The 24,597-nt window shown below is 36.0% G+C and overlaps 3 protein-coding genes across 9 annotated transcripts; all 3 read left to right on the top strand.

Annotated features, from left to right (window-relative positions):
* Positions 1-2,784: 2,784 nt before the first annotated feature.
* LOC111445603 (uncharacterized lipoprotein syc1174_c-like) lies at positions 2,785-11,313 on the top strand. Of its 6 annotated transcripts, none has more exons than XM_023084095.1 (11): positions 2,785-2,956; positions 3,048-3,182; positions 3,680-3,796; positions 3,928-4,056; positions 4,301-4,477; positions 4,894-5,034; positions 5,632-5,817; positions 5,958-6,029; positions 6,267-6,432; positions 6,656-6,705; positions 7,778-7,820. In XM_023084095.1, the coding sequence occupies exons 1-9, from the start codon at positions 2,831-2,833 to the stop codon at positions 6,429-6,431; spliced, it is 1,248 nt and encodes a 415-aa protein (XP_022939863.1). In that variant the 5' UTR covers positions 2,785-2,830; the 3' UTR covers position 6,432; positions 6,656-6,705; positions 7,778-7,820. The 6 variants fall into 6 exon arrangements, with proteins under 6 accessions (XP_022939863.1, XP_022939862.1, XP_022939864.1 ...); XM_023084094.1 differs by having other exon boundaries at positions 7,698-7,790; XM_023084096.1 differs by lacking the exon at positions 7,778-7,820 and adding an exon at positions 7,683-7,761.
* Positions 11,314-14,772: 3,459 nt separating this feature from the next.
* LOC111445312 (dnaJ homolog subfamily B member 8-like) lies at positions 14,773-15,748 on the top strand. 2 transcript variants are annotated; one of them, XM_023083611.1, is made up of 5 exons: positions 14,773-14,892; positions 14,977-15,073; positions 15,155-15,237; positions 15,330-15,386; positions 15,456-15,748. In XM_023083611.1, exons 1-5 carry the CDS (start codon positions 14,788-14,790, stop codon positions 15,519-15,521), a joined length of 408 nt encoding a protein of 135 aa, XP_022939379.1. In that variant the 5' UTR covers positions 14,773-14,787; the 3' UTR covers positions 15,522-15,748. The 2 variants fall into 2 exon arrangements, with proteins under 2 accessions (XP_022939379.1, XP_022939380.1); XM_023083612.1 differs by having other exon boundaries at positions 15,313-15,386.
* A 3,021-nt stretch (positions 15,749-18,769) lies between these two features.
* Positions 18,770-19,540, top strand: LOC111445191 (formin-like protein 3). Its single transcript, XM_023083436.1, has one exon. The coding sequence runs from the start codon at positions 18,793-18,795 to the stop codon at positions 19,288-19,290; it is 498 nt and encodes a 165-aa protein (XP_022939204.1). The 5' UTR covers positions 18,770-18,792; the 3' UTR covers positions 19,291-19,540.
* The last annotated feature ends 5,057 nt before the right edge of the window (positions 19,541-24,597 follow it).

Raw genomic sequence — 24,597 nt, 5'->3', positions numbered from 1 at the left:
TTTCATTGTTAATTTAATCAAATACTCGTTTTCTAGGTTTTATTAGATCATACCAGCACCAATTGTGGCTACTTATTGATTCTATTGTATTCAGTAGCTTAGTTTGTGTCCTTCTAAAGCTCAAAGTTCCTCAATTTTTTTTTTGTGAAGATCCTTTATTGAGTTAAGTATTAAAAAACGTTGCTAAATCGATAGGAACGAAATAAAAGGGGAGTCATTTAAGTAAAGCTTAAAGGTGGTTTAGTTGAACTGACACATGGACTCATTCTTAATGGCATGACAGAGTGAACTACTATGAACGATAAAACCCCGTTTTATACTTTGTATATATAAAACAAAACGCTTGACAACAACACGGGCATTTGACCGTAGAAGAAATTGGGAGCTAGTGGGGCATAAACGCGAGCTAAAAGCTGAGTAAGCATGAGGAGAAAAAATGCAAAAAAATTATGAAAAATCGCAACTGTTCATCACTCTTCATGTATGGAAAAAGTGATATGTTGGTGCAATGAGTACATTTTCTCTGATTTTTTTATCCAACTTCAATCATGCTCATATTTTCTCTTCTTATAGGAGAGATATTTAAGGAGTTTAGAAAAATTTTGGACTTCTTAAGCACCCGAATCCGAACAAAAAATGTCACGTATATCAAGTGAGTGGTACCTCGAAACCTTGAATTTAGCTATACTCTTAGAATGCAAGAAAGTATGCAAGAAAGTACAATATAAGAAGTAGGTTATAGAAATTTGAGCATGAAATGATTTGGTTTGATACAGGTAAGAGGGCGTTAAACATTATGATTCACTTTTATTGAGGAATGAACTAACCAGTTATGATTTGACCGAAATTGAAAGCATGTCTTTAGTATGTCACAAACCATGTTATAGGAAACCTATTATAGATGTAGAATGCTCTTATGCATGTTTACTAAACATGTACGCATTGTCCTATGAACCGAAATTCATAATTAGGTATCCATGTTTAGATCCCTATGTTATATCTCTATTTCATATGTTTGTGATGTATGCGGTTATACGGGCACGATTCGAAGTTCACCAACTAACCTTTAATCGTGAACCTGATTTGATTTTCATGGGTCCAAATAACCATAGAATTGGCTTATGGTATTTTATGACTTATGACTGTACCCTGTGGGGACTACTGTGAAGTTTGCCTGTTAGCTTCCTGTAGTGAGTTTGTCACGAGCGGCAGGGGTTCACAGTTGTACTTTAAGAGTTGGTTACGATTATTGTTCATGCATGTGAGTTATGTGATTATATGGGGACGGTTAGAGATTTTTCATCTAGCTCCTAACCGTAAACCTGATGTGATTGTCAAGAGTCTGGATTAACCATAGAACTGACATATGATATTTTATAACGTGTGATTTGTGTTTTGTGGGAACTATTAGGAAAGTTTGCTAATTAGCTTTCTTTTGGTGAATCTGTCACAAGCGACAAGGGTCCACAGTTAAACCTTAGAGTTGGTTGAGCCTTAGCATGCATGAACCTTATGAGATTGATATCGAGGTCGCGTCTCGAGAACTTAGAGATATGATTATGAAAGAGACTAGTAGAAATGACTAACCACGAGACTTAGAGAACTTAACGAATATTACGAGGGTTAGAGGTCCATATAGGACCAAGAACCTAGAAAATAGAATGAGTAAACCTAGGGTCTAGCTTAGGAAACACCTATACTAGGGAACAACACCCAAATAAGAATAAGACACCGAACGTATTAACTAAGATCAATAAAACTTCATAACAAACTATGAACTAACGACAAGGTGCTTACTGAGTATATTTTATATGCTCGATCCTACTTCTTCAAGTTTCTTTCAGGTGGAACTTGATGTAGCAGTCGAGGTGGAGGCACGTGGGCTGTTGGTTGTGGAGAGTCCCGTCACACTTGAGTTTAGGTTTCCTTATAAATTTTGTATTTCATGTATTTTAAATAGTTTGACCTTGTAACTATGTTATGTTTGGGTGGTTTCCTTTTGTCTTTTGTAAAAGCAAACTTTAAATTGAATTTTAAAGTACGTGCACGAGTTTAAGTGTTCTAAATTTTACGGATTCTTTCTTTATTGTCACATTAGTGAGTAACGGTCTGTGGATCGAATCTCTCAAAAAGTGGGTCATTACACCCTATGATTTGGGATGGTGTCAAGACATGAGGGTCATGTTAATTGGAAACCAAGATGATGCTGGATGAGACGTGACATTGGATTGAGAGACCTTGACCTCAAGTAGAGCTAAGGTCGGGTCGAATGACTTGGCCTAGTGTAGAGACAAGTCAGCTATATCGTAGATGATTACTCCGACAGCATCTAGGATTCCTCGAACAATGTGATATCTCACACCGGGTAAATCCTTAACCCTTCTCCCTCTTGCTAAGACTACATAATGTTCTTGTAAATTATGGCCAGTACTAGGTATATAAGTAGTGATTTCAAATTCCGAACCATATATTGCCGTTAAAAGCAATCATATTTACCATATATTTCATTAAAATTGTGTCACATTTATACGTACTTTTAGATTGGGCCGAATTTGTTATTATTTTGTGTTAAATTGCGGATGGTCCCTATTTTCTTTCTATACGAATGGGCTGCTAATTTTACTTGAGCTGAATTCTAGGAAAGTAGTCCCTTTTCGTCCAATCTTGGGCCTCCAATTTGTCTGGGCTGCTCAAATTGGACCTTAAAGGGCCCAAATTAGTTATCTATTTATTTAATTCGGAAATGTTTTTAAATAATCTTCTTTCAATTCATAAATTATAATTCTGTAAGAAAAATCGGCGGCATTTTCATTTTGTTTGGTACAGCAGAATGTCCCTCCATCTCAGTTATCCACTCCCGATAATCCCCTGCCGGAATGGATTCCGGACCAAATCTCAGCCACCGGCGGCAAAGTCGGTCGTCTCATGCTCCGCTATCAACCGTTACTCCGCCGGAGTGAGTTCGTCTCTTTGATTTTCCTCAGTTACTCGAAATTCAAATTACTGCATTAATTGGTTTACGATTGTGTCTGTAACTGAATACACAGTGCAAAAGGCAATATACCAGTGTGATGATAGTCCCGACGGGCGTAGGAGCCGCCATTGGTGGATACGCAGGTGACGCTCTTCCGGTTGCTCGTGCCCTTGCCTCCGTCGTTGATTGCCTTATAACTCATCCTAACGTACTTCTTTCAACTTGCCTTAATATTTTGGGGTATTAAGTTTTCAATTTTTGTTTGTTTATTGTCAGAAATTGTGGCAAATTTTATTGATAAGTAGTATGATTAAACTTTCAGAGTCTTCGCTGCAAAGTAAATTATGTAATAGTTCATAGTTTTATTTTTCTTGTCACATTTGATCGGTAGCATTGTATAATTTTAGTTTTCAGAAGTCTTATAGTTACATTAATATTCTTGTTGAAATATTTGTTTTATTTAATTAAAAAAATACAAAAATAGAACAAATAAGATGTATGCATTGTATAATTTTAGTTTTCAGAAGTCTTATAGTTACATTTGATCGGTGCATGACTCGATAAATTAAGATGTATGCCTTCCCTAAAAATGTATCTGTGTTTTCACATTTGTTGGAATAATAATAAGAAGAAGAATTCTCCTCCTCTCACTTTTGTCTGTGTATAAAAGATATGCTTTTATTTGACTTGAGGAATTTTCTTTAGGTGCTTAATGCAGCTATGCTTTACTGGCCTATGTCCAATGTGCTGTATGTTGAAGGCTATGCACTAGATCGGTTTGCAGAAGGTTCATGGGCCCTACAGCCTGTTCACCAGAATCGGGTATATGTTAATTCATGTGCTTATCTTTTCCTTGAACCAGTTGTCATATGTCATATTTTGCCAGGCCTAGTGGTGTGCCTCAGTGACTTCCCTGCAACATGATAATGTATTTGTAGAGTTGAATGAATCAGGTAGGATTGGTTCTTGATGCTGGAATGGAGGAAGAGCTTCGAATTCGTCACTTGCAAGTGGCTGATGCTGCTAGGGCCTCGCTTGGGTTGCCTGTGATGGAATATGTTGTCACAGAGACACCTTTAATGGTACTATTTTCTTGCCCACATGAGATATCTAATTTAACTTGGCTTATTCACGCCTACAGAGTACCTAAAGCCAAATAATATATATAGTTTGAATTTCATTAGCTGGTTAGTTTTGACCACGATGAACACTAAATAGCTTATGGTTGTGCTTCCAGATTTGAGATCAGATCTGTCTGCCTTGAGAGGAAGAATTACAAATTTTCTTGATGTATGATTATAAAAGTTGAGATGGCTTGTTTGATAGGTAGAGAAGTGGATTGATCCAAAAACTGGGCAATCAACTGGGAGGATTAGACACCCTGCTTCACTGCTGAGAGCTGTGCAGGCATTGATGAAACGATCAAAGGTGAATGCAGTTGCAGTTGTTGGACGATTCCCAGATGATGATGTTGAAGAGACGGATAATTATCGACAAGGGATGGTAATGAAAATTCCTCAGTTACTCCATTTCTTGTTATTCTTCATTCAGGTCATAACTGTTTCACTGCTTCTACTGGTGAACTTTTGTGAGCTATTGAGGATACTCTTTGGTGTATCTTTCTATGAATTAGACCATATATGTTATGACTCTGCAGTCTGCATACAGTTGTAGAAACCGTTCATATGCTCTGAAATTGTAGTTAGAATTGGTATTATTTCAAAGACAAGCCCTCCAGTTAAATTTTACCCTTTGACTTGATAAAACTATATATGAATTTAAATATTTTATGCGTCTTCATGTGATTGTTTTTGGTAACGCAATGCTCAAGTATGCAATTTAAGGAGAAGTTCTGAGATGTGTACGTACTTGATTGTCTATCTACTAGTATCTAATATTTTGCAATCTGTCGCTTGAAGGGAGTCGATACTTTGTCCGGGGTTGAGGCTATTATCAGCCATCTTGTGGTGAAGGAGTTTCAGATTCCATGTGCTCATGCTCCTGCTTTATCGCCTACTCCCGTATGCAAATCTCTATCTCCAAAATCAGCAGCAGAGGAGGTTAGTAATACTCTGGACTTATCCTCCCTGTTATTGTGTGTGATGGACTTTAAATTTTGGGGGAAATGGTTCTTTTTCTGATATTTTGAAAGGAAAGAAAAGAAGCGGTTAGTTGAAGACAAGGAGGAAGTTATTAACTCCAATTTGAAATTTTTGAAACAAAGATTTTGTTCTTGTTGGCGATACTTCTACTTGCTAGTTAAAATACTTTACGTGCTGAAGATACCTCCACAAGATTATGACATGGCTTTCCACAAGACTCAACAATGTTTAGGTGAAACAAGAGAGGGGCAATACGTAAGAATCACCTATTTTAACAAGAAGAAACAATGATTTGTGGGATACATTTGAGAAAAAGTAAAAGGAAAAGAAAAGTTACACAGCATACACACAAACCAAAGTTCATTTTTCTGGTAATCATTTATTAACAGCATTTGATTTGATCTTGTATGTCTACTATTAACAACATGAACGCAAATGCTTATATTCCTCAAATTTCTGTTCTTGGTGGTAAATCTGTCTCGTTCTCTCTCTCTCTCTCTCTCTCTCTCTCTCTCTCGCTCATGCTTTCATCAAGGCCTCAATTCTGTGCTGCAGTTAGGATACACATTCTTACCATGTGTACTTTCTGGGCTAAGCTATGCGCCTCAATACTTGAGCAATAGTTCTGAATCATTGGGGAAGGACTGCATATTGGCAAATGATGTCGATAGTGTCATTGTACCTATAGATGCATGTGGAGGGGATGGCGCCCTTGCCTTTGCCAGAAGCAAACAGTACAAGGTATCAAATTTGTATGCATAATACATCTTAGATGTGTAGATAGGTCTCGTACGGTCATTAACGTCATTACATTTCAGTTCTAAGAGACTGCTTCGGATTACTACTTTGACATTGACCAAGTACTTTTAACTTTGTCACAGCCACTTATTATTGCGGTTGAGGAAAATGAAACAGTTCTCAGTGATTCTCCAGAGTCACTTGGGATTGAGGCGGTACGCATTGGAATACTTGTGAACTTTTTTATCTTTTCCATTTTTCTGGTTGTTGCTGAAGAAACGGTAATTAAATCAAGCTGGAAGTTCAAGTAATGAATTTTAGTGATCTTACATCCTCCTAGAAACTTGCCAAAGTTAAAATTGAAGAGCCTTTTTAAACCTAAAACAAGCTATTATGATCTGCCTTCTATGTTGCCTGGTCGCTGTTGTGTTTTGATTAAGCATATTGTGCAGGTAAAAGTCTCAAATTATTGGGAAGCCATAGGTGTTGTTGCAGCTCACAAGGCAGGAATAGATCCTTATTCCCTGCGAAGAAATAGGATCAACAACATTCATTCCATTTCCATTACATCTCCTAATGGCCACGCAGTTTCAAGTGCCCCTCAACCATTCAACTGAGGTATCTAATCAGCGATATTGTGTATGATTATAAATGTTATTTTGTTCATCTCATAAAGCATCATTCTCTGATTCAAGATATCTAATGTGTTTGTTTGATGCACCGGTACCGTTGTTTTATTCCTTGATATGGGATATTATGATAAACAGCTAAATTTGAACTTTGTTTTGTTAAGCTTGGATTTGGAATTTGATCAGCTAAATTTGAATGTTGCTTTCTGCAGGATCTATTGGATTCACAAAGTTCCATACATATTCTACTCCTACTCACCAGGTAGAATTTGTTGGGTTAAATTATAGTTTTTGCATTCTACCCTGTGTCAGGTTTTCTTTTATTTTTATCCCTATAAGTTGAATTTTCTCAATTAGTCCTACCAATAGTAACTGAATTCAATTTTCGTAGAGAGTTTAATCTTAATAAGAAATTAGTCACATAAATTAACGTGTTCCCCTCTATAGAGACTATTAAGAAGATTTAACTAAATTGTTTGATTAAAATGAAAAACTAAGCCACATGACATAGTCAAATGTATAATTTGATCATTCTCCTTGGGTCACATAATATACCCCAAACATATTATCAAAGAAAAAACTCCCGCTTCCATTGGGGCCCCTCTGATAAGGAAATACAATTTTGGTATCGTCAAATGATTCTTTCCGTAGGAAAACCTCGAAACGTTATGACCCTGTTTTAGAAGAAAAAAAGAGATTGAATTAATTCAAAGCCCGCAAAGATACCTGACTAATGTAGGGGACTAGAAAGGTAAATACAATTTGATCATTCTCCTTGGGTCACATCAGATACTGATGAATACCCTCAAAGCAGGGGAAAAGAAAGACAGAAAGAAGACATGGATGAAAGGTATCTTTGTTTGGAAAATTTTTCTAAAGCCTTGTGTTTTTGGCAGTTTTATGGATAGAGACAACGGTGTTTACCGTAATATTTAATATGATAAATTATTATTCAGAATGATGTCTCAAAAGTTGTTTAATTATCATATCTCATCAGCAACCAAATTGGTTCATAAAATATCATATTAAGACGGTGTCAAAGTCAATCAAAATTGGATTGGGGTTTATTGTGGAAATCTGAATCATTATCTCTCTGGCATCCCAGCTGAATAAAAAAGTATTTGTTGATGGAAACATGAAAATTTCTACAATTTATAAATAAACGACGAACAGCTTCCCTTTAAGATTCTGATTTGTGTTTTTCCAAGAGAATAGAGTAAACACCTAACGTCCTTGTAGTTTTGCAATGAGCAGCGAAGTCGTTGGTGATGGCCGGCGGCGTGCTTTAGCGCTGCAACTTCTTGACCTGGTACGTGACTTTGTTCTGATGTCAGGGAGGTCCATCACCGGAGCCGGAGACGTCATGAAGAAAGACTGCACCGATCTCATTCGTCGGATTGCGCTCCTGATTCATCTGGCGGAGGAGATCACAAACTTTTGTGGTGGCTTCCGGGACAAGTTTGAGGCATTGACCGACTCTATTGCTTCTTCTTCTTCTTGTTTGGATTGCCTTTCGGAAGTGGTCGGAGCAATTCAGGCAGCAAAACGCCTTCTGTACGCTGCTATGACTTTCTCTGTATACGACGATGACGAGGGTTCTCCGACTCCGACTGTGAGTTCATCCTTATTGTTCTCTTTCTCTTTCCATTAGATTAAATTAGAATTGGAAAATTAACAGAGCTGGGTGTGGAGCTTCCATTAATGTAAGAACTCGGAACTTCTGAGTTTCAGATTTGCAGTGCAGATTTTCTTGGCTGCCAAATCGTTCTATTTGCTTTGATTTTACAGAAATTTGATTCTACGTGCTATCTACTTCTTCCTCTTCTTTTTCTTCCTTTTGCAGTCGTGACCTTTCAAAATATATTAAAAATTCTGTATTGTTTTATAATTTTTAGTTTAGAATATTAGAATTCAGCTTTCAAGCTTCAACTCATACATGAAGTTATTAAGTTATTGGCCCCTACATTTTTTTTTTTAAATTTTTATAAATGGTTTAAAAATATTATAGCTAAACTGAGCGTGAACAAAATTAAATTTTACATGTAATTAGTGAACGAGGGAAAGAAATGTCAAAAATAAAAATAACTTTTTTAAAATTCAATTCAAAAAATATTATCTACAGTCTAGTCAGCATTTGGTAATGACCATATCACCCTTATGTTAAGTCAACCACCAATTAGAAACCAAATTTAAGATAATCAGAAATAAAAATTAAATCTAAAATTTCATTAGTTTTAAAATTTTAAATATCAAATAAATATTAAATTCAAAATATTGGACTAAAAGCGTATTTTAGCAAAGAAATACCCATTCATCAATGAATATATTGTTCATGATGAGTGTGTAAAAAATGGAATTTTGCTTGTGCTCTTGGCATGCCATTGTTTGATATCTCTAGATTTGGACACTGAAATTTCTGAATCTTATCCATTAAATTAAGGAGGGAGGTACCAAAAAATTGGTTCTGCAATTCCATTACGTGACAACCAGACTAGAAACTGCACTCTCAAATCTGCCATTCGACCACTTTTGTGTAGCAGACGAAGTACAAGAACAGGTAAACATAACATCTTCATTCCTCCACTTAAGTTTCAAATCATTACCCTAATGTCTGAGAAAGTTTTTGTTTTGTTTCTTAAGGTTGATTTGGTCAGAGCTCAGCTGATGAGAGCATCAAAGAACTATGAGTCTATGTCTGACCCCATACATAAGAAGCTTGAAGCTACAGGTTCTGTAAAAGGAATGATCTTTCATGATGTCAAGACCATGTCTAGTGTTGATGATGCAGATCCAGACTCTCAGCATCGTCCTCCGAACCGCGACGATCTGATCTGTTTCGATTCGGATGAGCTAAAGAACTCGAATTCATGTTTCAACGAGTGTTCAAGTGTTCATTCTGAAATGGAAGATGTTCTATCCATCAAGAGCCAAGATGAAGTTGGGCAGCTTGATGTAATTGAAATTCCTGAGAATTTCTTTTGTCCCATTTCCCTTGAATTAATGATCGATCCTGTCATCATCTCGACCGGACAGGTACGATCACCATTGATTTGTTCCGTTCGAGAAAACAACTTTTCGGGACTGACTTAGTTATGATCATTTGTAGACATATGAAAGATCCAACATACAAAAATGGATAGACAGAGGAAATACATCATGTCCAAAGACTCAAGAGCAGCTTCAATCTCTGATCCTCACTCCAAATTTTGCTATGAGAAATTTGATCTCAGAATGGTGTGGAGAACACAATGTTAATTTAGAGAAAGGATTAACCAACAGGAAACTTAAGAAGTATAGATCATTTGAGGACGGTTGCCGAAGGATGTTACCAATCAAAACGTTGGTTCGACACCTTTCTTTGGGGTCCGTACAGGAGCAGAAGGCGGCGGTGACCGAGATCCGACAGCTATCGAAAAGCAGCTCAGATCATAGAGTTGAAATAGCAAAAGCCGGAGCAATCCCACAGCTGGTTGTCCTTTTAACTTCAGAAGATGTTGCAACACAAGAGAATGCAATTTCATGCATTTTGAACCTTTCACTTCATGAGCCAAACAAGAGACTTATAATGCTTCATGGTGCATTTTCTTACATTTCCCAAGTCCTCAAATTTGGGAGCATGGAAGGGAGAGAGTGTGCTGCTGGGACGATTTACAGCTTGTCGTTAGCCGACGAAAACAAGGCGATAATCGGGGCGTCGGGCGTGATCCCGGACCTTATAGAAATCCTCCAGATTGGGAGCCCAAGAGGGCAGAAAGATGCTGCAGGAGCTCTGTTGAATTTGTGTATGTACCAAGGGAACAAAGGCAGAGCTTTCAGGGCTGGGATTCTCAAACTATTATTGAAAATGCTCTCTGATTCAAATGGCACATTGGTTGATGACGCTCTCTATATAATGTCAGTTCTTTGCAGCCATCCGGAGGCCAAGGCTGCAATGGGGAATGCCAATTCATTGCTTGTTTTGACCAATGTTCTTAAGAAGGGGTCGTCTCGCAGCAGGGAAAATGCAGTGGCAGTTCTGCTTGCATTGTGTAAGGGAGATTGGGAGAAGCTGGAATGGTTAACCAGGCTTGGCGCGGCGGTGCCGTTGATGAAACTTTCCGAGGATGGCACGGAGAGAGCGAAACGGAAGGCTGCTTCATTGTTGGATCAACTCAGAAAATCATGAGCCAAGATCAAACAGAGTTTGTGGTGTGGTTTGAGAGCTTCACCTTCTGGCCTTTTTTTGTTTGAGAGTTGGGGTAGCTTTTGTTTGGATTCATTTACAGAAACAGAATGTGAATTGTTTTATTTTCTTTTTGAGTTTGATCATATTCAAGTCTGATTTGATATTCTCAAGTCCCTCCTTAGAGTTGGTTTAATAGGATTGGGACGTAAGCCTTATCCCAACTCTATGCTAAATAGTCACTAAGTGGCATGAAAGTTCTATTAAGCTTCCTTAATTTTATTTAGATGCCGTGGAGATTTACTAGATTTTTAAGGGCGTCTAAATGGTTTAATCCACCTTTCAAGTTTGATACTTGAGATTGGTTCATTGGGCTAATATGATCACTAGGTGCACTCATGTCTAGAACTCTAATTTCACTCATGATTGTAGGGTGATAGGTGTCACAAGAAACTTATCGAGAAGAGAGTAGGTTGTGACCCTCACGTGCCAACAAGACAAGGTGGCAACACTGTAGTGGCACCCAACTGGTCATGCGAGGTCCGAGGCAAGACAAGTGCAATGATGCGACTGAGGAAACAGAGCATTACCTAACGCACCACAGAGATGTACATGAAAAATAAGTCGAGGCGTAACAAGATAGAGGCGACGAGCATGCATGAATGTCAAAGGTAGGCTTGTTGAAGGGTTGGGTAGGGTCTCGAGTCTTAACCTCAAAAGTTGGGGTTTTGGATGAAATTTGCATATGTGGTTCTGGAGTCAAATTTGTCCATATGAAATATGAATGTTTACCAAATTTGATGAAAATTAGACACTGGACAGACACTCTATGACATCGTTTGATCGTTCGCCAAAAAGACATCTACTCGAGAAAAATTGGAAATGCCTCAAAATGTACTACATGAGGAAGCATGATCAGCTCTCCACCACCCCTACGCCCTGTGACTTAAACGAGCTACCCTATGGCACATATGTGTGTCACAACGTGGGTGAGTATTGTGGGACATGGACAGTGACACGTGTGCTGACATTGCATACCAACCTATGTTAGAGGTTAGATTATGCACCTACTATCCAGAATATATTTCGTAAATGATATAGCACGGACACGGAAGGGTCCAATGCCTTGATAGAACTCGAATAGATGAATGTTCGGGATGTTCCAATGAGATGAATGACACATGGGTCAGTTTCAATTGATATTTTCGAGCAAGTTGCGATGGCCTAATTGGCTCTAGACATGGGACGACAACACGATGCATGGATCGTTCGATGGAAACCTAGATGATTATGAGATGTGACATTGCTTACGATAGTGATAAGAATCATGGTGTTCCACAAGTTTCAACTGGATCTCTTACACGTTCCAAGGCCAAAAAGATTCAATAAGCGTTCGTTCTTCATCTACAAGACCATTTGAACCTTTGAAAGTTAATATTTGCAAGGTTGAAATGTAGCCTGGTAGCACTTGATTGATAGTTTTTTTTGAAGACTTTATTTATTATTTTAAATTCATAACTCTTGTAATAAGTAACTAAAGGGCAGTGGAATTGCCAAACTTGTTGGCCATAACTTCTATTAGAGTAGTCATTTGAAGTGGAAAGAACTTGTCAATAATGATCACCAACATCTTTTAACATGCATTTGAAGGGTTGAAGATTACTTTTACGAGCCGGCTATAAATACCCACAAAACGAGATGTAAAATGGAGGTGAATGAAAATTCTCGTAGAGTTGTATTCTTGTGTTTAGAACGCATGTTTATTGAAAGTGAACGCATGTTTTTGAAACTTTCAATCTATTCCGTTGAATTAGATGGTAGAGAGTTCAAAATCTTGAACACAGGAACAAGTTCTCCTTTCTTCTTGTTCTTCCACCATTTTGTCAAGTATATGTGAAAGGTAAATTATGTTAGAGTGATATTGGCTTAGAATAGAGGTAATATTGAGTGGGATGACTTGGCCTAGTGCAGAGGAAATTCGACTAGAGTTGTGGACGTTTGAATATGCATGCACGAGCGACGTGTGGCTAAACAAATTTGGATTCTGCACAAGTTGTGTTCGATTGGTGAAGACAAACCTTGTTTAAGGTCCAATGTAGCCACAAAGTTGGACAAAAAATGTGAATGGGGTTTGAGTTCCCCTTTAACACTTGTCATGAGTATGTCAAGATCAAGATGTCACACTGTTGAAAAAGTATGACTGTGACACTAGGTCTATTGGAAATGTTCTAACCTAGGCTAACGTGTAAACCGCTCTAGCGCTTTAATCTTAGTTTGGCTAACGTGTAAACCGCTCTAGCGCTTTAATCTTAGTTTGGTTCCTCCATGCATGCTTTACTCGGAAGATATTCCTATCGATCACTTAAAGCACGAAAAATATTATCTATTCATTTATACATGTCCAATAGGGAGACATTCCTATCAATCACCCAAAGTACAGATGACAATATCTCATCCTCCATTCTTATAGAGGAGAAAACGTTAAAATATGTATGCATCTCAATATCTCATTTTACGGATATTTTTGTAATTTTTATAACGTACTTATCATTTTCATCCAATTTGCTCATTTAGAGTCCTACTCATGCTTAATCTAACCACCAAAGGCAAGATATGCTTACATGCTAGCAAGTCTTAGCGATCTCTACAAGTATTACTAGCCTAAAGTATGTTTCGTTACTTATTGGGATGTAGCATGCCCTTCCAAATTTGCTTTTATGCTCGTTGAAGACTCCAAATTTTTTAAAATTTTTTAAAAATTCACTAGTAAGTCCTAGATCAAATAAAATTAAGGCCATCTCGAAATCATGATAGACAACAAAATCTAGCTATATTATATTATTAGTTATAATATAATTTATTTTTTTTTATAATGGAATGAAAATATATGGTTTTTTTTAATTATATATATATATATATATATATATATATATATATATATATATATATATATGACAGTCTATTCTCCCGTCAATAAAATATGAATACTAAGGTTGAATTTTTATGAAAAAGCCAAAGTCCCTTGTTAGATTTGAATCGATGACTTACGTCAAGTTGCAGTCTTTGCGTGACATGTGACACGCACGCAAAAATTGTAACAGAATCGAATTGGTCCAGACACTAGTTCAAGTTGAGGGACTCGGTATGCAAGTGGCAGCCAGGCACAGATTATTGGATCGAACATAGTCACGAGTGAGATCGAGCAAGTGATACACATCTCCTAAGGAAGCTTACATGTTGCTCAATTTGTCGCTTGACACATGGCAACCACTAGTCTCGCCATGTTCAATTGCCCCGTGCTACGTGTCGCTCCTTTACTTGCCTACGCAATAAAATTTTCAGATTTTTCATGAGTTTTCCAATCTTGTTCAATTTCTTTACAATTTCATAACTTTTTTTTTTAGAGAAAACTCGAATCAACCCGTTCCTTCAACAAAATCGTAGAGTTTTAATCCAAATTCACAAAAATATTTTTATTATAATTTTTAATCAACTACAAAATAAAATAAAACACCACTCATAATTAGCTAAAGTTAGCATTCTTACCATTCCGAGAGACTTTCTAAAATTCCTTTTTTTTGGACACGATTCCAGTCTAGATTTTTTCATGAAAAACTTGTGGAAACTTACTTAGAATAACATACTAAATTTCAAGAGTCTAATTCTATCATAAACTTAACCTTTCGTTCTTCCTCGTTTCTTGATAGAATAGTTTGATTCAAGTGCCCATAATGAGAAGAGTAGTCTCACATTGACTAACTAAACGAAAAAATATTTATAAGTAAGAAACACGTTCTTCAATTATATAACACTAATAAATTTATGAGAGATTATGCTTAAAGTGGATAACATCCCACATTATTACAAGAGTTATTGTTGTCAACAAATTAGTGGAACAAATTAGTGGAGAATGAACTAAACTTAAATTTAAGATTAAAATTGTGACACCAGATTAAAATTTGAGTCTAAAATAAAGTATAAAAAAGTGGAAGCGATGAGTATGAATGATCTGGAAGGAGTGGATAAAAATATCTAAAAGCCTAAAAAATATCTGTTCTGGCCGATCCTCCACGTCATCAAGCAAAATCGATCAAGAACCTTCCGGATCATCCACTATGTGACCCATCTTCCGTCTCTATAAATTCAGTTATTCCAATCGTGTCGCAATCCGAAGACGAAGAAATGGAGCGGCATAAACCCGGGTCGGATTCTTATTACACCATTCTAGGAGTCGGGTCGGATTGTTCCGCAGAAGAGATTCGGCGGGCTTACCGGCGGCTGGCCATGGTACCGTCGGAGATACCATTTTCCGGTAAAAGCTAGATTGAACTACAAAATGAAATGCCTAATTTTGGTTGCGTTGCGGTGCAGCGATGGCATCCGGATCGATGGGCGAGAAGAAGAGCAGCCCCTGCTTTGCTGAGCAAAGCGAAAGCCAAATTCCAGCAGATTCAACAAGCTTATTCGGGTAATTTCCATTCATTAACCAATCCAAAACTCCTGTTCTTATTGTGTTCTTGGTTGATCATATGGTTTGATTATGGAGCAGTTTTGTCGGACCAGAGGAAAAGAGCATTATACGATGCTGGCTTCTACAATGATGAAGACGATGATGATGATGAACACAATGAGGTCTCAATTTTCATTTGGGTCTTTCAAAATTTGATCTTTTCTTTTGATTCCCATTGTTGCAGTGAATAATTATAGGTGGGTCAATTGAACAGGCATTTTATGAGTTCATGCAAGAAATGGTGTCTCTAATGGCCAAAGCAAGGAGTGAGGTATGGATACATTTTTCATTTCCTTTTCCTTCCTTAATTATGCCTAACTTTTGCTACCTTTGTTTAAAGGATTGCAAGTGTGCCACTATGGAGGAGCTGCAGACAATGTTCATGGAGATGGCCCAAGGCTTTTGATTCTAGTGGGCTTCAACTCGGCCCATATTTTAGTAGTCCAATTAGGCGAAGCCCATTTTGGAAAAGGGCTTTACTTTGGGGTACTGTTGGAGCCCATTACTTTCATGGGCCTCACAAGGCCCACGTTTAAAATGCTTGTAAAAAAATGCATTTTAAGTAAATCATAATTAGGAATATTATGCTATTTCAAAAAATATATAAAAAAAATTAAATATGTATTCATTGGAGCCTCAATTTTCAACTATTTATAATTAATACAAGTTATAATTTAAAATAATAATAATAATAAATGAAGTGGGTGGTTAGTTCGAGTGCCTTCCATATTGGTCAATGTCGGTGCCCCAGCATCCACTATACCTTCCTTAAAAATGTCACTTTTTTTAATATTATATATATATATATTTTTATAATTTAAAAGGTGATACAAAAATAAAATGTAAGGTCTAGAAACTCAATATACATAATATCACCAAAATCTCATTTAATATTTGAATATTATATTCATTTCAAGACAAAATACTTTTATAGTTCACTTTACATATACATGTGCTTACCATTATTGAGAAGGAAATGTAATATTAATTTAATTCCGCGTGTTCTTGAATCTTCTCCTCCCCTTTTTATCTTTACAATGAACTTCTTGTCATGCTCCTTAAACTTTGTCTGATTTTCGATTATATATTTGTTTACTTCGTTGTCTAGGTAGCACAGGTTGATCTTCAATAAATCTTCTCTGTTTGTGAAAAAAGTTTGTCATAACGTTTCTCTTCGTTGAGCATTAACAGGTTGGACATTGTTTCAACCAATAATAGTGCGGGAACTTAGCCATATGTAAATGTATGGTTCATGAACACTTGGCCATATAATGCCCGTATTTTTTACGAGAGGAATAATTGAGTATAATTTTGTTCTTTTGAAGGTTGACATCGTCATGGGTTTATGAGATATTGTCATGGCCTCCTTTGTCGCCACATCTGCTATCACATCCATGACCATTGCTTTCATGTTGTAACTATTGCATCCCTTTGCACCTAAAAAGTAAAAATCAATTCTTTTTTCATTCGTGCAAGTTATTCCCCATGTGGGAGTAAGGTGTTTCTCTTCCTCTCTATCCCCGTAGCCACGAAGTCTCTTTTCTTAGGCTTTAAGACAACCAATGACTTCTTCAACCGACATATTTTTGAGGTCGCCAAACTGCTTGATGAAAGTAACAATCCACATGAATCTCAGGGGATGATTCAAGGACTTCTTGTCAATGAAGTTTTCCTTCACCTTGTCATCTATTGTACAAATGCCGGTGAAAATTGTCATCAACTTCATGAAAAAGTCATCCACCGACTCACTATTCTTCATTGACTCTTTTAGTACCCATATTCTTCATCTGGATAGCCTCAATATCGTTTTTCAAAGTCTACACCTTTGCTTTATTGACTCTTTCAACACCCATATGCATTGTTCACAACATTTTTCAGGTTGCCTTCCCAAATCCTTATTTGCCAACATGAGAAGCACACCTTTTGAGATTGTGGTAGATGGCAGTAAGAGTCACTTTGTCCTTGCACTCCTCAACGTCATCACCATACTCGATAGCATCCCATACGCATTGAGCATGTAAATTAACTGCATTTTTTAAGCCAACTTTGCACAGTTACTATTCTTGAGTGATAGAAAAAAATAATGATATCCTTTTATGAATCAAAAAAAATATTAGAAACAAAATAAATAATATATCTAGAAAGTTGTAATTACATTCAAGTGTTAATAATTATGCCCTTCAATTGTTGACTCTAAAAAGACCAACTAGTGTTCGATAATGGACATATAAATGCAAGGCATACCTCCAAAAGAAGACATCTATCATGTGTACACCTCAAAATTTCCCTCCCTCTAATCTGATGGTGATAGGCATCCATCCTAACACGACACAACCGAACTCATAATCAATCACATTATTAATAATATAAGATGATGGTTATCTACGCAAACTTGTGGAACATAGCCTATCAACACACTCTGATATTTAAATTAATATCAAGTTGAAATAATGTTAAATGAGTATAGAATGATTTGTGATCTTTATTATGGAAATGAGTTTTTATATTTATACTAATGTTTTATAACAGTTTTTAATTGGTCCATCTCCTAGTTGATTAGTCGACCGAGCTGACCTCCTTAGGGTGGTCGGCTCCCTCCTCAACTCGAATTCAAAGACTATCGAGAGTTGATATTAAATAATTTATTAAGAAATTGGTGAATTTATAATTTTGAAACTTTTTATAAAGTTTCTTTCATCTATATTTATTCCTTGAGAATATATTCTCTTAATACTTTTTCTTTTGGTTCATTTTCCTTATCATTACTTTTTTATTCACTTTTTTCCCATTACACCTCAAAATATATACCCTATAAGATGTAATATATGGATGGGTGAGATACAATTAAGAGGAATACTTATATATATTTGACTGCATATTCTTAAATGTTTTATGGAATATTTTTCGATCAAAGACCAAAAGTATCGAATGGGTACTTTTTGTTTTTCTCTATATAAATACTTTTTCACGAAGCCCTTCGATGTTGTTGAGGATTGTTGGGAGTGAGTCTCACATTGGCTAATTTAGAAAATGATCATGAGATTATAGGTAAATGAATAAATCTCCATTGGTAAGAAACATTTTGGGGAAGCCCAAAACACAACTAAGAGAGCTTATACTCAAAGTGGACAATATCTTACTATTGTCGAGAGTCGTGATTTCTAACATGGTATCAGAGTCATACCCTAAACTTAGCCATGACAATAGAATCTCCAAATATCAAACAAAGAATTTTGAGCCTCGAAGGTGTAGTCAAAAGTGACTGAAGTGTCGAAAAATGGTGTACTTTATTCGAGGGCTCTAGAGAAAGGAGTTGAATCTCATCTTCAATTATTTAAAAAATCTATTTATTAACGGAGTTGAAATTAAATCTCACAAAATTCAACTATCAAATAGTTATCACGGTTACAAACCTTAAATATTTTTAATTTTTTACAAAGTAAAATAGAATTGAATTGAATTGATCAGATTGACCAGCTAAAAAATGTTAATGGATAAACGAGATCAAACTTTTAATCGAAATCAAACCCAAAAAAAAAATCTAACCTAAACCAAAATAATTATTGTCATATTAACACCTCAATTATTTGGTCCAACTAATTTAATATTGATGATGGAAAGAAAAAGCAATGTGAATCAGACGGCGGTGGAGGGAGGCGGACGGTGGGGCCCCTAACATGGACTCCGAATATTCTCTCTCTTCACTCTCTCTCTCTCATAAAAGTCTTCAAAGTTCTATACAGTTTACATGCACCCATCACCTAACTCACTTCTCTCTAACCCCAAAAATGCTCCCTCTCTATTTTCTCCTCCTCCTCCTCCTCCTAATTTCCCCCTCCTCCACCACCGCCGCCAACCCCCGCCGCCTCGACGACTCCCCCGTCAAGTGTACCCCATGCGAGCAAAACCCCCCATCTCTCCCGCCGCCGATCTACCCCTCACCCCCGCCGCCGTCTCCTCCGCCTCCTGACCTCCTCCCCTACTACTCTCCCCCACCGCCCAAGAAGAAGGACCACAAGAACCCCAACTGCCCTCCGCCTCCGCCTTCCGCGTTCATGTACATAACCGGCCCTCCCGGCGACCTCTATCCCATCGATCAGAATTTTAACGCCGCCGGCCGGAGATCCACCGCCGCCGTGGTTTGGCTTCTTCTGGCCGGGCTTCTCTTGGTTTAAACCGCAGGATCTCAATCGAATTTCTCGTAAGGTAAAACGAATTGTGTACGAGATTTTTGATTTGGGAATGGTTTATAAGAATTTATATGGATCACCACCATCATCATCATTTTCTTCTCCAATAATTTTGTAATTTGTACTAAATTTTGAGTTATCCACAAATTTGTGATCAGACAACAAAATTACTGTGCTTTTGTTTATCTATTTTTCAATCAAAATAAGAAAAAATTAGGTCAGATCTTGTGTGCGATCATATGAACGGATTTGATTCAATTTAATTGCTGTCGTCCTCCAACCATATTAATTGAATTTTATTTTAATTTAATAATACTAAAATTGATTACGTTTATAGTGATTTAATTCAACAACATACCAACACCTATTTTAAAATTTTATATTAAATAGCAATAAACAACATTAATGGAAAAAATTAACCGACCTTTATTTATTTATTTATTTTTAAAATAATATAATTGAATATATAATTAAAAAGTACTATTCTATTGGTATAAAGGATGGTTCCAAAAATTAATTTGTCATCGGGCCCCACGTTTGTTAGGACGAGTCATTTTGCTTTTTTTTTTTCTTTTTTTTTTTTTAAGTTAGCTAAAAAATTTAATTAATGTAACGGTTCATATATTTAAAAAATAAAACTACGTCAAATTAAATAATAACATATTATATAATATCAAATTTTATTTATCTAATTAATTATGCAATTTTTTTTAATTAATTACTTAAAACATTGAAAGAAAAAAGTTTAAAAAGTAAGGAAGGAATAAAATAAAAATGAACGTTAATGGAATAAAGGGAGAGGGAGAGGAGGTGGCACCGGCCAAAACGTGTGGAGGGTAAAAGAGTAAATCCGAGATGTGGGGCTGACAATTGTGGTGATGACACGCGTTGGGGTTCAAATTACGAGGTGGAGTTGCGTAGTGTACTTGAAAGTGGGAACCCGATCCTGAGCCATTGGATCGGGTGTCAGAGAGTTCTTTGAGTTGGGATCTGATCAAGTGTGGGGTCAACTCTGAATTCCTAGGATGATCATCTTCGGTTTCACCAACTGCGGCCCCACTGGATTATTTTCTCCCTATAGTCTCTAATTTATTCTTACCCCTATTTTATTTCTTAATATTACACGTCATTATACACATGTCTCTTCCATCTTTCTCCTCCTCCACCTTTACTCAATCGTCAAAACTGACTTTTTTGTTTACTTGTCCTTTCGTTTCTTTCGTCAAAAGTGAAATTTGTATTTTGTTTATATATTTAAACTCGTTATATTGGTACCCTTACTTTAACTATAGTACTCGTAGCAAATCAGGTATTTGATGGTCGTTGGTCAAGGTAAGGGAGTGTTCGAGAACTTCGTGGTCATAAGAGAGTCATCTTGAGACGCGAGTCTGTCTATATATTTTGAGTCTTTTGTATTTCACATTTAAGTTGAATTTATATCCTAAACTCTTTCTCGATTTGTAATTAACTTAAACGACACTAACTTATATTGAATTTCAATTTGATTTTATTTATGGTTTGTTAGTTTTAATTTAATTTAAAATTTACCATATTTTTATATCTTATTTTATTTATTTTTCTCTTTGTCTTTCTAGTCATGGTCTAAGATTCAAAGTTCCAACCATTGAGTTGTGACAACCTAGAGGGAGTAGAAAAAAAAAAGATGAGTATAAAAGTACTTTATGTAAGCATACTTGTAGGTTCTCATCGAATTTTTATCCTGGTAGATTTTCTCGGGTTTTTCTCTAGGCTCTAGAAAGTTCGAATCTAATTCTACAACTATTTGAGCTTCTGGGAAGGCTTTAAAGTTATGAGCAATTCTCTTACAATCAAATACCTTTTTCAGGATCCTGAAGTTGTTCATCGTGTTCTAGCGCCATGGTTCTATTGGATGGTGAAACTCATCTCGAGATGAATTGACTTTTATTGTCTCATACTTAGTTAGCTTGCATAGTCAAAGTTGTGAATGACCGATATCCTAAATTGAGGTACAATCTCATCATATCTCATAGGACAATATGAAGTTTAGTCTGAATACATCTATGTAAGGTTATGTTCCACAAGAAATACCATATAGTCAACATCTAGGGGAGTGACCCGCATGCGTGCCCTGAGGCCTCTACATGCATCATATTTTATGTGATATGACTATGTGATACATGGATTACGTTGACCGGTGATGTTATGAAAAATTATGGTTGATATGTTAGTATTATATGCCATAAAAGTGATGAATGTTACCATGTATACACGTAGCATAATTAAGTTATGTTATGAAATGCTTATAGAATTAGAACCTATTTTCATATTACGTAATATGTCATGTAATATAAGTTATGGGACCTCATGCATATATGTATGTCATTTGCATCGGGATACTTCTCCTTTATGTCATGAAAGAATGAACTTCGATATTTATGTTCGCCATGATATTATGCGAGCCTTTTCAGTGATGAATGTTACCATGTATACACGTAGCATAATTAAGTTATGTTATGAAATGCTTATAGAATTAGAACCTATTTTCATATTACGTAATATGTCATGTAATATAAGTTATGGGACCTCATGCATATATGTATGTCATTTGCATCGGGATACTTCTCCTTTATGTCATGAAAGAATGAACTTCGATATTTATGTTCGCCATGATATTATGCGAGCCTTTTCAGTGATGAATGTTACCATGTATACACGTAGCATAATTAAGTTATGTTATGAAATGCTTATAGAATTAGAACCTATTTTCATATTACGTAATATGTCATGTAATATAAGTTATGGGACCTCATGCATATATGTATGTCATTTGCATCGGGATACTTCCCCTTTATGTCATGAAAGAATGAACTTCGATATTTATGTTCGCCATGATATTATGCGAGCCTTTTCTGTTATGTGGTTGTCCGACGACATGTAATACATTGTGCCCGACCAAGCCAGGCCTAGGTGGTACGTATACGAGCCGGCTTAGTGGGTTCATGTGCGCGTACATGGGTCGTGTGTGGAGAAGTATCACACATCCAACCCTATCCAGAAAAGAAAAGTACCCAAGGCCATGTAAAGTTTACGAAAGTTAGGTCTCACTCATATGTTGCATGTGTTTGCATATCTAACCCCAACAATGGGTGACATACTAAGTATTTCATAAAATACTCAAACCACGTGCTACCTACATTTTTCAGGTAAAGGCAAGACACCAATGTATGACTGAGATTATCATGGAAGTTAATAAGATGACATAGCTAGCCGTTTATGTTTTTATTTGGGTTTTTAAGTTACCTAGTTGATTATTTATTTTATCTAAATTTTTAATGTTTTCAAGAGTTATATTTAGTTCAGATTTTGAACCTTTATGTAAGTACTAGTGTTATTTACAAGGCTATTTAGGATGAATTTCCGCTTAAAAATTTATGCATGTATGGATGACGTCACTAATTAGGTTAAGAAAATTAAGAGCGTTACAGCTTGAGTTTCATATTTGAAAACCATAAGTTAGTTGTCCATGTTGTGGATCTAGTCACATTCTGATCATTGCTTATAGGTTCGAACATAGGCACAAGTTGATTGTTCTATCTCACTTGAGGCCAGCACAAATTGGTTGCACCTAAAGTCACATGCTAGTAAATTGTCTTTTAACGGTTTTAGGTTCCTTGATTTACTTTATATTTGTGTTGTGTGTGTATGGTTATCAAACAATCGCTAGTATTTTCAAAGCTAAAAATTTCTCTTACGTTTTTTAGATAAGAATAAGCATTGTAACAATTAGGGATTACTAAGAGATTGTTATCATATTTTGATCGTACTTCCACATTATATCATTTATTTACTCGGATTGTCTCGAACCTTTTATCTTGTTTGAAACTCATTATATTTATTTATTTTTTTTTTTTTGTTTCGGAACGAATTTGGATGAATGTTCTCCCCTTTGAAGGGTATCACGCATAAAGTTAGTTTATTTATTTGAAAATGTATAAATGTGTGACTAGTATGCTTTTATTTGTTCCACTTTAAAAATATTGTCAATATACCTTTAATAATAAATTGATCGGTCTAGAATTTTAGAAAGTTAGGTCATTATAATTCATTCAACCGATGATTAATTTTTTCAATTAATATTTTAGAAATATATATGAAAATTCTATGCCTTTAGATTAGCCCCAATAATTTTTATAAATATAGAAAGGATAATATATTTAACCTTTTACAGTAAAAATGAAAAAAGAATATTTTTATCTTTTAAAAAGGGGAAATATTTCTATTTTTGTTTTTTCACGGTGACTTCAAAATTGGGACAATTAATACGTAATATATCTTCGACATATTTAAATTGTTTAAAATTTAACCAATCTATTGGTTATATAAATTAATTTTTTTTGTCCAACTATTTTTAATTTTATATTTAATAAGTGTGAATTTTTTTAAAAACATGGAATAGATTGGTCCTGAACTTGAAAGGGAAAGCCCAAAGAGGACAATATCTACTACCAAAGAGGACAATATCTAGTAAATTTCATAAACTTTAAAATATTATAAACTTGAAAGGGAAAGCCCAAAGAGGACAATATCTAGTAACAGTGGCCCTCGGTCGTTACAAATGGTATTAGAGCCAGACACTGGACTATGTGCCAGTTAGGAGGCTGTTCCCCGAAGGGGGTAGACACGAGGCGGTATGCTAGTAAGGACGCTGGGCCCTGGAGGAGAGTGGATTTGGTGGGGGTCCCACATCAATTGGAGAAAGAAACGAGTGTCAGCGAGGACGCTGGGCCTTGAAGGGAGTCGATTGTGATATCCTACATTAGTTGGAGAGGAGAACGAAACACCCTATACAACGGTGTGGAAACCTTTTGCTAACAGACGCGTTCTACTAGCTATTGGTCTGGGTCGTTACAACCATGCATAATACAAAATCTTGTAAAGAACGAAAACAATAAGATTCTTATGAACATATATATGGAATAAGAAACTATTGATGAAGTTCATGAATGTTGCTGAAGCTTCATGAATCAAAGAAAATCAGTTTTCAAAAGAAGACGACAAGATTTGTAACGGGTATGAGAATAAATGGTAGGTGTAACGACTCCAATAAACATCATCAAAACAAAGAAATTTCGGAACCAAACTCTTTTTATGCTATTTCCACCGACACTAACATGATGTCTAATCTTTCCATCATCGATTTTTAAATCTCTTAATTTTCTTTCTTCCAATACTTCTTTAAGATCGATGGGAGATGCTAGCGACATGTGTTTTTTTCTCTTGAAAAGAAAAAAAGTTGAAATTTATGTAGTT

Source organism: Cucurbita moschata, unplaced genomic scaffold (assembly GCF_002738365.1).
Source record: "Cucurbita moschata cultivar Rifu unplaced genomic scaffold, Cmos_1.0 Cmo_Scf00007, whole genome shotgun sequence".
NCBI classification, from domain to species: domain Eukaryota; kingdom Viridiplantae; phylum Streptophyta; class Magnoliopsida; order Cucurbitales; family Cucurbitaceae; genus Cucurbita; species Cucurbita moschata.
Note: the sequence above shows the minus strand (reverse complement) of the source record. Positions and strands in the feature narration are given on the sequence as shown.